A 12,489-nucleotide genomic window follows, 5' to 3' on the forward strand; every position below is an offset into this window, starting at 1 on the left:
GTAGCTACTGTAGTTGTCAGAAACCTGCTTGATCCAGCTTCTAGCTACTGTAGTTGTCAGAATCCTTGTTGATCCATCTTCTAGCTACTGTAGTTGTCAGATTCCTGGTTGATCCAGCTTCTTCCTACTGTAGTTATCAGAATCCTGGTTGATCCATCATCTAGCTACTGTAGTTGTCAGAATCCTGGTTGATCCATCTTCTAGCTACTGTAGTTGTCAGATTCCTGGTTGATCCAGCTTCTAGCTACTGTAGTTGTCAGAATCCTGGTTGATCCAGCTTCTAGCTACTGTAGTTGTCAGATTCCTGGTTGATCCAGCTTCTAGCTACTGTAGTTGTCAGATTCCTGGTTGATCCAGCTTCTAGCTACTGTAGTTGTCAGAATCCTGGTTGATCCAGCTTCTAGCTACTGTAGTTGTCAGATTCCTTGTTGATCCAGCCTCTAGCTACTGTAGTTGTCAGAATCCTGGTTGATCCAGCCTCTAGCTACTGTAGTTGTCAGATTCCTTGTTGATCCAGCTTCTAGCTACTGTAGTTGTCAGAATCCTTGTTGATCCAGCTTCTAGCTACTGTAGTTGTCAGATTCCTGGTTGATCCAGCTTCTAGCAACTGTAGTTGTCAGATTCCTTTGTGATCCAGCTTCTAGCTACTGTAGTTGTCAGGTTCCTGGTTGATCCAGCTTCTAGCTACTGTAGTTGTCAGAATCCTGGTTGATCCAGCATCCAGCTACTGTAGTTGTCAGATTCCTGGTTGATCCAGCTTCTAGCTACTGTAGTTGTCAGATTCCTTGTTGATCCAGCCTCTAGCTACTGTAGTTGTCAGAATCCTTGTTGATCCATCTTCTAGCTACTGTAGTTGTCAGATTCCTGGTTGATCCAGCTTCTAGCTACTGTAGTTGTCAGAATCCTGGTTGATCCATCTTCTAGCTACTGTAGTTGTCAGATTCCTGGTTGATCCAGCTTCTAGCTACTGTAGTTGTCAGAATCCTGGTTGATCCAGCTTCTAGCTACTGTAGTTGTCAGATTCCTGGTTGATCCAGCTTCTAGCTACTGTAGTTGTCAGATTCCTGGTTGGTCCAGCTTCTAGCTACTGTAGTTGTCAGAATCCTGGTTGATCCAGCTTCTAGCTACTGTAGTTGTCAGATTCCTTGTTGATCCAGCCTCTAGCTACTGTAGTTGTCAGAATCCTGGTTGATCCAGCCTCTAGCTACTGTAGTTGTCAGATTCCTTGTTGATCCAGCTTCTAGCTACTGTAGTTGTCAGAATCCTTGTTGATCCAGCCTCTAGCTACTGTAGTTGTCAGATTCCTGTTTGATCCAGCTTCTAGCAACTGTAGTTGTCAGATTCCTTTGTGATCCAGCTTCTAGCTACTGTAGTTGTCAGGTTCCTGGTTGATCCAGCTTCTAGCTACTGTAGTTGTCAGAATCCTGGTTTATCCAGCTTCCAGCTACTGTAGTTGTCAGATTCCTGGTTGATCCATCTTCTAGCTACTGTAGTTGTCAGATTCCTTGTTGATCCAGCTTCTAGCTACTGTAGTTGTCAGAATCCTGGTTGATCCAACTTCTAGCTACTATAGTTGTCAGAATCCTGGTTGATCCAGCTTCTAGCTACTGTAGTTGTCAGATTCCTGGTTGATCCAGCTTCTAGCTACTGTAGTTGTCAGAATCCTGGTTGATCCAGCTTCTAGTTACTGTAGTTGTCAGAATCCTGGTTGATCCAGCTTCTAGCTACTGTAGTTGTCAGATTCCTTGTTGATCCAGCCTCTAGCTACTGTAGTTGTCAGAATCCTGGTTGATCCAGCTTCTAGCTACTGTAGTTGTCAGAATCCTGGTTGATCCAGCTTCTAGCTACTGTAGTTTTCAGAATCCTGATTGATCCAGCTTCTAGCTACTGTAGTTGTAAGAATTCTGTTTGATCCAGTGTCTAGCTACTGTAGTTGTCAGATTCCTGGTTGATCCAGCTTCTAGCTACTGTAGTTGTCAGAATCCTGGTTGAACCAGCTTCTAGCTACTGTAGTTGTCAGATTCCTTGTTGATCCAGCTTCTAGCTACTGTAGTTGTCAGAATCCTTGTTGATCCAGCTTCTAGCTACTGTAGTTGTCAGATTCCTGGTTGATCTAGCTTCTAGCAACTGTAGTTGTCAGACTCCTGGTTGATCCAGCTTCTAGCTACTGTAGTTGTCAGGTTCCTGGTTGATCCAGCTTCTAGCTACTGTAGTTGTCAGAATCCTGGTTGATCCAGCTTCAAGCTACTTTAGTTGTCAGATTCCTGGTTGATCCAGCTTCTAGCTACTGTAGTTGTCAGATTCCTTGTTGATCCAGCTTCTAGCTACTGTAGTTGTCAGAATCCTGGTTGATCCAACTTCTAGCTACTATAGTTGTCAGAATCCTGGTTGATCCAGCTTCTAGCCACTGTAGTTGTCAGAATCCTTGTTGATCCAACTTCTAGCTACTGTAGTTGTCAGATTCCTGGTTGATCCAGCTTCTAGCTACTGTAGTTGTCAGATTCCTGGTTGATCAGCTTCTAGCTACTGTAGTTGTCAGATTCCTGGTTGATCCAGCTTCTAGCTACTGTAGTTGTCAGATTCCTGGTTGATCCAGCTTCTAGCTACTGTAGTTGTCAGAATCCTGGTTGATCCAGCTTCTAGCTACTGTAGTTGTCAGATTCCTGGTTGATCCAGCTTCTAGCTACTGTAGTTGTCAGAATCCTGGTTGATCCAGCTTCTAGCTACTGTAGTTGTCAGAATCCTGGTTTATCCAGTGTCTAGCTACTGTAGTTGTCAGATTCCTTGTTGATCCAGCCTCTAGCTACTGTAGTTGTCAGAATCCTGGTTGATCCAGCTTCTAGCTACTGTAGTTGTCAGAATCCTGGTTGATCCAGCTTCTAGCTACTGTAGTTTTCAGAATCCTGATTGATCCAGCTTCTAGCTACTGTAGTTGTCAGATTCCTGGTTGATCCAGCTTCTAGCTACTGTAGTTGTCAGATTCCTGGTTGATCCAGCTTCTAGCTACTGTAGTTGTCAGAATCCTGGTTGATCCAGCTTCTAGCTACTGTAGTTGTACAGATTTCTGTTTGATCCAGCTTCTAGCTACTGTAGTTGTCAGATTCCTGGTTGATCCAGCTTCTAGCTACTGTAGTTGTCAGATTCCTTGTTGATCCAGCTTCTAGCTACTGTAGTTGTCAGATTCCTGGTTGATCCAGCTTGTAGCTACTGTAGTTGTCAGAAACCTGCTTGATCCAGCTTCTAGCTACTGTAGTTGTCAGAATCCTTGTTGATCCATCTTCTAGCTACTGTAGTTGTCAGATTCCTGGTTGATCCAGCTTCTTCCTACTGTAGTTATCAGAATCCTGGTTGATCCATCATCTAGCTACTGTAGTTGTCAGAATCCTGGTTGATCCATCTTCTAGCTACTGTAGTTGTCAGATTCCTGGTTGATCCAGCTTCTAGCTACTGTAGTTGTCAGAATCCTGGTTGATCCAGCTTCTAGCTACTGTAGTTGTCAGATTCCTGGTTGATCCAGCTTCTAGCTACTGTAGTTGTCAGATTCCTGGTTGATCCAGCTTCTAGCTACTGTAGTTGTCAGAATCCTGGTTGATCCAGCTTCTAGCTACTGTAGTTGTCAGATTCCTTGTTGATCCAGCCTCTAGCTACTGTAGTTGTCAGAATCCTGGTTGATCCAGCCTCTAGCTACTGTAGTTGTCAGATTCCTTGTTGATCCAGCTTCTAGCTACTGTAGTTGTCAGAATCCTTGTTGATCCAGCTTCTAGCTACTGTAGTTGTCAGATTCCTGGTTGATCCAGCTTCTAGCAACTGTAGTTGTCAGATTCCTTTGTGATCCAGCTTCTAGCTACTGTAGTTGTCAGGTTCCTGGTTGATCCAGCTTCTAGCTACTGTAGTTGTCAGAATCCTGGTTGATCCAGCATCCAGCTACTGTAGTTGTCAGATTCCTGGTTGATCCAGCTTCTAGCTACTGTAGTTGTCAGATTCCTTGTTGATCCAGCCTCTAGCTACTGTAGTTGTCAGAATCCTTGTTGATCCATCTTCTAGCTACTGTAGTTGTCAGATTCCTGGTTGATCCAGCTTCTAGCTACTGTAGTTGTCAGAATCCTGGTTGATCCAGCTTCTAGCTACTGTAGTTGTCAGATTCCTGGTTGATCCAGCTTCTAGCTACTGTAGTTGTCAGAATCCTGGTTGATCCAGCTTCTAGCTACTGTAGTTGTCAGATTCCTGGTTGATCCAGCTTCTAGCTACTGTAGTTGTCAGATTCCTGGTTGGTCCAGCTTCTAGCTACTGTAGTTGTCAGAATCCTGGTTGATCCAGCTTCTAGCTACTGTAGTTGTCAGATTCCTTGTTGATCCAGCCTCTAGCTACTGTAGTTGTCAGAATCCTGGTTGATCCAGCCTCTAGCTACTGTAGTTGTCAGATTCCTTGTTGATCCAGCTTCTAGCTACTGTAGTTGTCAGAATCCTTGTTGATCCAGCCTCTAGCTACTGTAGTTGTCAGATTCCTGTTTGATCCAGCTTCTAGCAACTGTAGTTGTCAGATTCCTTTGTGATCCAGCTTCTAGCTACTGTAGTTGTCAGGTTCCTGGTTGATCCAGCTTCTAGCTACTGTAGTTGTCAGAATCCTGGTTTATCCAGCTTCCAGCTACTGTAGTTGTCAGATTCCTTGTTGATCCAGCTTCTAGCTACTGTAGTTGTCAGAATCCTGGTTGATCCAACTTCTAGCTACTATAGTTGTCAGAATCCTGGTTGATCCAGCTTCTAGCTACTGTAGTTGTCAGATTCCTGGTTGATCCAGCTTCTAGCTACTGTAGTTGTCAGAATCCTGGTTGATCCAGCTTCTAGCTACTGTAGTTGTCAGATTCCTTGTTGATCCAGCCTCTAGCTACTGTAGTTGTCAGAATCCTGGTTGATCCAGCTTCTAGCTACTGTAGTTGTCAGAATCCTGGTTGATCCAGCTTCTAGCTACTGTAGTTTTCAGAATCCTGATTGATCCAGCTTCTAGCTACTGTAGTTGTAAGAATTCTGTTTGATCCAGTGTCTAGCTACTGTAGTTGTCAGATTCCTGGTTGATCCAGCTTCTAGCTACTGTAGTTGTCAGAATCCTGGTTGAACCAGCTTCTAGCTACTGTAGTTTTCAGAATCCTGATTGATCCAGCTTCTAGCTACTGTAGTTGTAAGAATTCTGGTTGATCCAGTGTCTAGCTACTGTAGTTGTCAGATTCCTGGTTGATCCAGCTTCTAGCTACTGTAGTTGTCAGAATCCTGGTTGATCCAGCTTCTAGCTACTGTAGTTGTCAGATTCCTGGTTGATCCAGCTTCTAGCTACTGTAGTTGTCAGATTCCTGGTTGATCCAGCTTCTAGCTACTGTAGTTGTCAGATTCCTTGTTGATCCAGCCTCTAGCTACTGTAGTTGTCAGAATCCTGGTTGATCCATCTTCTAGCTACTGTAGTTGTCAGAATCCTGGTTGATCCATCTTCTAGCTACTGTAGTTGTCAGATTCCTGGTTGATCCAGCTTCTAGCTACTGTAGTTGTCAGATTCCTGGTTGATCCAGCTTCTAGCTACTGTAGTTGTCAGATTCCTGGTTGATCCAGCTTATAGCTACTGTAGTTGTCTGAATCCTGGTTTATCCAGCTTCTAGCTACTGTAGTTGTCAGATTCCTGGTTGATCCAGCTTCTAGCTACTGTAGTTGTCAGATTCCTGGTCGATCCAGTGTCTAGCTACTGTAGTTGTCAGATCCTTGTTGATCCAGTGTCTAGCTACTGTAGTTGTCAGATCCTTATTGATCCAGCTTCTCGCTACTGTAGTTGTCAGAATCCTCATTGATCCAGCTTCTAGCTACTGTAGTTGTCAGATTCCTGGTTGATCCAGCTTCTAGCTACTGTAGTTGTCTGAATCCTGGTTTATCCAGCTTCTAGCTACTGTAGTTGTCAGATTCCTGGTTGATCCAGCTTCTAGCTACTGTAGTTGTCAGATTCCTGGTTGATCCAGCTTCTAGCTACTGTAGTTGTCAGATTCCTTGTTGATCCAGCTTCTAGCTACTGTAGTTGTCAGATTCCTGGTTGATCCAGCTTCTAGCTACTGTAGTTGTCTGAATCCTGGTTTATCCAGCTTCTAGCTACTGTAGTTGTCAGAATCCTGGTTGATCCAGCTTCTAGCTACTGTAGTTGTCAGATTCCTTGTTGATCCAGCTTCTAGCTACTGTAGTTGTCAGATTCCTGGTTGATCCAGCTTGTAGCTACTGTAGTTGTCAGATTCCTGGTTGATCCGGCTTCTAGCTACTGTAGTTGTCAGATTCCTGGTTGATCCAGCTTCTAGCTACTGTAGTTGTCAGATTCCTGGTTGATCCAGCTTCTAGCTACTGTAGTTGTCAGATTCCTGGTTGATCCAGCTTCTAGCTACTGTAGTTGTCAGAATCCTGGTTGATCCAGCTTCTAGCTACTGTAGTTGTCAGATTCCTGGTTGATCCAGCTTCTAGCTACTGTAGTTGTCAGAATCCTGGTTGATCCAGCTTCTAGCTACTGTAGTTGTCAGAATCCTGGTTGATCAACTTTTTGCTACTGTAATTGTCAGAATCCTGGTTGATCCAGCTTCTAGCTACTGTAGTTGTCAGATTCCTGGTTGATCCAGTGTCTAGCTACTGTAGTTGTCAGAATCCTGGTTGATCCAGCTTATAGCTACTGTAGTTGTCAGAATCCTGGTTGATCCAGCATGTTAGATGTTTTTAACTCCCAGTTTATTAGTAAGAGAAGGTTCCCTGAACAGCGAAGGGCTTAAATCGCCCCACTGAATATTTCCATCTGGGGCTGCCTGATTCTCTCAGGGCAACAGTGAGTGAAAACAGTCTGTAACTGATTTTCGATTGGAACAGTGTAGGCAGCAGCCGCTTATGTCCCGAGCTTATGTAACAGGTTCCAAGGTAGTGATAACTTGATTTGTGTGGTATGTATTACTTACATATTATCCTCAATCACTGGCTCCTAAAAAAGGGACATTTCAAAAAAATGATCACCATAGTGTTTATCATGTGATTTATAGCCTACTATGAGCAGGCAAAGTCTAGTAAAATAAAAATAACCTTTTCCTACTCGTAGTTGGTTTCCGGATGCCGTCATCGGACTTGGAACATGCCATTTTCACTGATGCTTTTGGGGCGGTGCTGGAAATTATAAATATGAAGTAGAAATATTTTGACATATCCCTTTAACTACTTGGTCTCAGACCTGGTCCTAGAACGGTTTTGTGCTCCTTCATAAGGAGTTGGTCAAGAGAGCAGAGACAGACTGTCACCCAGGCCTGCCTGATGCCAGATCTCTGAGAAAGCCTCACCCAGGCCTGCTTGATGCCAGATCTCTGAGAAAGCCTCACCCAGGCCTGCTTGATGCCAGATCTCTGAGAAAGCCTCACCCAGGCCTGCTTGATGCCAGATCTCTGAGAAAGCCTCACCCAGGCCTGCTTGATGCCAGATCTCTGAGAAAGCCTCACCCAGGCCTGCTTGATGCCAGATCTCTGAGAAAGCCTCACCCAGGCCTGCTTGATGCCAGATCTCTGAGAAAGCCTCACCCAGGCCTGCTTGATGCCAGATCTCTGAGAAAGCCTTGTTGTCCATAGAACAGTAGAGCCGTGAACTAGAAAAGTTTCTTTTTTTTTTGTTCTAGAAAGTACAGTAGCTTTTGGAAAATAGGTCACGCTCTCTTTGCCCTCCAATTGTTGTGTGTACACACACACACACACACACACACACACACACACACACACACACACACACACACACACACACACACACACACACACACACAGGTGTAATATAGACAATAATGTTTAATGAATTCACGGAACATGGAGGTTTTAAATGCCAGATTATACTTCGGGGGCGGGGTTTAGGTGACGTTACATCTACAGTATTAATGTCCTTGTGTGATTCCCAAATGCCACTCTATTTACTATATAGGGCACTACTTTAGACCAGAGCCATATGGGACCTTTGGGCCATTTGGGACGCAAACCCTTGTGCTACAGAACAGCCCACTTACTTCCTTCCGTACTCGACTACGGAGGCTTTAATCCAAGTTGGCTCTGACGTCTTTTTGACATCCCAGCCTTCCTGTGCCAGATTGGCTCGTTTGTTCGCTCCGATTGCTCGCTGCCGAGAGAACGTGAAACATGTAGAACGGCCCTGGAGCCACCTCAGTGTGTGTGTGTGTGTGTGTGTGTGTGTGTGTGTGTGTGTGTGTGTGTGTGTGTGTGTGTGTGTGTGTGTGTGTGTGTGTGTGTGTGTGTGTGTGTGTGTGTGTGTGTGTGTGTGTGTGTGTGTGTGCGCGTGCAGATCGGCCCTGGCGCTCTGGGCTACATTATTCATGACGAGCACGTGTTCACACTTGCCGTAATTACAAAGATGATTACACACACACACACACATCAATTCCAGGGAGTCTTCAGGGCCCCCTGTGGAACCACGATTAGGTCTCGTTCCAAACATTCCAACATTGTAACATCCCCGTCAGGGGCCGGCTAATGTACAATTACAAAATCTCATTCGAATTTTTTTTGCACAATGTAACAACTCACATTAAAGGTACAATCTGCAGTTGAAACAATAACAAAGTTACTCTCTGTCACGTGTGCTCCCTCTCCGGCCTCGGTGTCACCAGGCTGCTTGTTATGGCACATACCTGTCGCCATCGTTACGCGCTCCTGGACTCCATCACCTCCCTTTGGTTCCTTCCCTATAGATGTCACCTCCCTTTGGTTCCTTCCCTATAGATGTCACCTCCCTTTGGTTCCTTCCCTATAGATGTCACCTCCCTTTGGTTCCTTCCCTATAGATGTCACCTCCCTTTGGTTCCTTCCCTATAGATGTCACCTCCCTTTGGTTCCTTCCCTATAGATGTCACCTCCCTTTGGTTCCTTCCCTATAGATGTCACCTCCCTTTGGTTCCTTCCCTATAGATGTCACCTCCCTTTGGTTCCTTCCCTATAGATGTCACCTCCCTTTGGTTCCTTCCCTATAGATGTCACCTCCCTTTGGTTCCTTCCCTATAGATGTCACCTCCCTTTGGTTCCTTCCCTATAGATGTCACCTCCCTTTGGTTCCTTCCCTATAGATGTCACCTCCCTTTGGTTCCTTCCCTATAGATGTCACCTCCCTTTGGTTCCTTCCCTATAGATGTCACCTCCCTTTGGTTCCTTCCCTATAGATGTCACCTCCCTTTGGTTCCTTCCCTATAGATGTCACCTCCCTTTGGTTCCTTCCCTATAGATGTCACCTCCCTTTGGTTCCTTCCCTATAGATGTCACCTCCCTTTGGTTCCTTCCCTATAGATGTCACCTCCCTTTGGTTCCTTCCCCAGGCGTCCTTGTTTCTGTTCCTGTGTCATCATGTCTGTGTGCTGTTAGTGTTTCGGATTATGTTTATTTTATTAAAACACTCACTCCCTGAACTTAAGCAGTATATCGTAACACTCCTCACCTCTGTTTTTGATAAAAAGCTGAGGGATGGGCCAGGAGAAATGTAACCAATCTCAAAATGTCTAAATAGAGTCTTAGATGCAAGGACAGACATCCATGATATCAACATTATTATTTTAGCCATGTTATGAGGCTGTACAGGGTTGGTTTACATTTACAATGTTAACAAACATTGAAGTAAAACAAGCTTATATTTTGGTTTCTGATGGGGTACTACATTTTGAACTAAGCTCATGAGGCATTTATAAGTTATATTCTACAAGAATCAATGGGTACACACTGTATATCACCAATAGATGCAGAAACTGTGGATTCTAGCTTTAAGCTAATGTGTATATATACACTGAACAAAAATATAAATCGCAACATGTAAAGTGTTGGTCCCAATATTTCACTTTAGGTACCATCAGTCTAGTAAAATAAAAAAGCTAATTATTTCAATTTATGCTCAGCTGTGCCTCGTAAGTGCTACACAAAATGATCTATTTTGTAATCAAACATTGACTTTTGAAATAGTATATGGTCGGAGAAAATCAATATTGGCTGGCCAGGCATATAACCAATATGCTGTGATAATGTGTGAGGCCCGCCTACTGCTGTGATAATGTATGAGGCCCGCCTACTGCTGTGATAATGTATGAGGCCCGCCTACTGCTGTGATAATGTATGAGGCCTGCCTACTGCTGTGATAATGTATGAGGCCCGCCTACTGCTGTGATAATGTATGAGGCCTGCCTACTGCTGTGATAATGTATGAGGCCTGCCTACTGCTGTGATAATGTATGAGGCCTGCCTACTGCTGTGATAATGTATGAGGCCTGTCTACTGCTGTGATAATGTATGAGGCCTGCCTACTGCTGTGATAATGTATGAGGCCCGCCTACTGCTGTGATAATGTATGAGGCCTGTCTACTGCTGTGATAATGTATGAGGCCTGCCTACTGCTAAGATAATGTATGAGGCCTGCCTACTGCTGTGATAATGTATGAGGCCTGCCTACTGCTGTGATAATGTGTGAGGCCTGCCTACTGCTGTGATAATCTATGAGGCCTGTCTACTGCTGTGATAATGTATGAGGCCTGCCTACTGCTAAGATAATGTATGAGGCCTGCCTACTGCTGTGATAATGTATGAGGCCTGCCTACTGCTGTGATAATGTATGAGGCCTGCCTACTGCTAAGATAATGTATGAGGCCTGCCTACTGCTGTGATAATGTATGAGGCCTGCCTACTGCTGTGATAATGTGTGAGGCCTGCCTACTGCTGTGATAATCTATGAGGCCTGTCTACTGCTGTGATAATGTATGAGGCCTGCCTACTGCTGTGATAATCTATGAGGCCTGTCTACTGCTGTGATAATGTATGAGGCCTGCCTACTGCTAAGATAATGTATGAGGCCTGCCTACTGCTGTGATAATGTATGAGGCCTGCCTACTGCACAAACCTCATTCCTACAGAACTGTTTTTATTAGATTACTGTTTTAAACCATGAAGTCATGTTTAAAGATCTGAGTGGGTGATTTCGGGCTTGGTTGGTGACCGCTGTTATAAAGCGTTATACCTGCAGGCTTTAAGTAACATGTTACCAGATCGATGCTGCTATATGTAGATATGGCTGTGTTGTCTTTACAAAACCAGACACCGTGTTTCAGTAGTCAAAAACAGAACAATATTTACTTCGCATCACACAATGATTTGACCTGGTTTTTGAGGAGCGTGTACGAGGAGTGTGCATGTACTGTATGTTGCTTACTCAGACAGATGGATATGACAATATGAGAAAAAACTCTGGACAATCAAGTCAACTGTGTTGGTGTCATCAGACACTGTGGAAAAACCCCTCAGGACAATCAAATCAACGGTGTTGGTTTCATCAGTGTGACAGAGAGCTTCTGCCGCGTCACTGAACACAGCACAGCCACTGTTAACAAGGCGACATACCCCTGATCGACCTTCATTGATTCAGAGAGGACAATGAGACAAGACTGGGACTGAAACAGAAAATGAGAAACTAATGAAGGATGGTTGAAAGGGCAGTGTGTGTGTGTATCCTGATTGATAGTCTGAATGAGAGAAAGCTATAGGAGCTGAGAGTGTATAGGGGAAGTGTATTGTGATTGACAGGTTCAGTAAGTGGTGTTGGTTGCCTGGTGATTTGCTTTGTGAGGAGCTGCTCTCTCTGAAAAACACCTGAAACTACATCTGACGGGGGGGGGACCAGGGTCCATAGTGTTCTGTCTGGGGGGGACCAGGGTCCATAGTGTTCTGTCTGGGGGGGACCAGGGTCCATAGTGTTCTGTCTGGGGGGGACCAGGGTCCATAGTGTTCTGTCTGGGGGGGACCAGGGTCCATAGTGTTCTGTCTGGGGGGGACCAGGGTCCATAGTGTTCTGTCTGGGGGGGACCAGGGTCCATAGTGTTCTGTCTGGGGGGGACCAGGGTCCATAGTGTTCTGTCTGGGGGGGACCAGGGTCCATAGTGTTCTGTCTGGGGGTGGGGGACCAGGGTCCATAGTGTTCTGTCTGGGGGGGACCAGGGTCCATAGTGTTCTGTCTCCCTCCCCCCACCTCCCTCCCCCCACCTCCCTCCCCCCTCCCCCCACCACCCTCCCCCCACCTCCCTCCCTCCCCCCACCTCCCTCCCCCCACCTCCGACCACCCTCCCCCCACCTCCGATCCCCTCACCCCAACCACCTTCGACCCCCCCCCTCCTCCTCCAACCACTTTAGTCCAATTGATTGATTAATTAATTCATTCATTCATTCACATTGATGTGTCTAATGCTGACCATGTTTCTCTCTGTCCTCCGCAGGGCCAGCTGTCCCAGGCCCTCAACATCCTGTCTGACAGAGCTACCGAGGCCAAGGAGTTCCTGGTTCAGCTGAGGAACATGGTGCAGCATATCCAGGTACGGTACACACTCACTGCTCCTCCTAACCAACATCATCATAGGATACATCCCAAATGGCACCCTATTCCCTGTATAGTGCACCACTTTTGATCAGGGCTAATAGGGCTT

At 45.4% G+C, this 12,489-nt stretch overlaps 1 protein-coding gene across 2 annotated transcripts in view; it reads left to right on the top strand.

The window, feature by feature from the left end:
* The window catches only part of LOC106611460 (E3 ubiquitin-protein ligase TRIM9), a 145,002-nt gene that overhangs the window by 98,160 nt on the left and 34,353 nt on the right, over nucleotides 1-12,489 (top strand). For both annotated transcript variants that reach the window (XM_045723718.2, XM_045723719.2), the window contains exon 2: nucleotides 12,283-12,378. In XM_045723718.2, the coding sequence (XP_045579674.1) occupies nucleotides 12,283-12,378 (96 nt within the window). The remainder of the gene's footprint in view (nucleotides 1-12,282; nucleotides 12,379-12,489) is intronic.

Source organism: Salmo salar, chromosome 09, assembly GCF_965601325.2.
Source record: "Salmo salar chromosome 09, fSalSal1, whole genome shotgun sequence".
NCBI classification, from domain to species: Eukaryota; Metazoa; Chordata; class Actinopteri; order Salmoniformes; family Salmonidae; genus Salmo; species Salmo salar.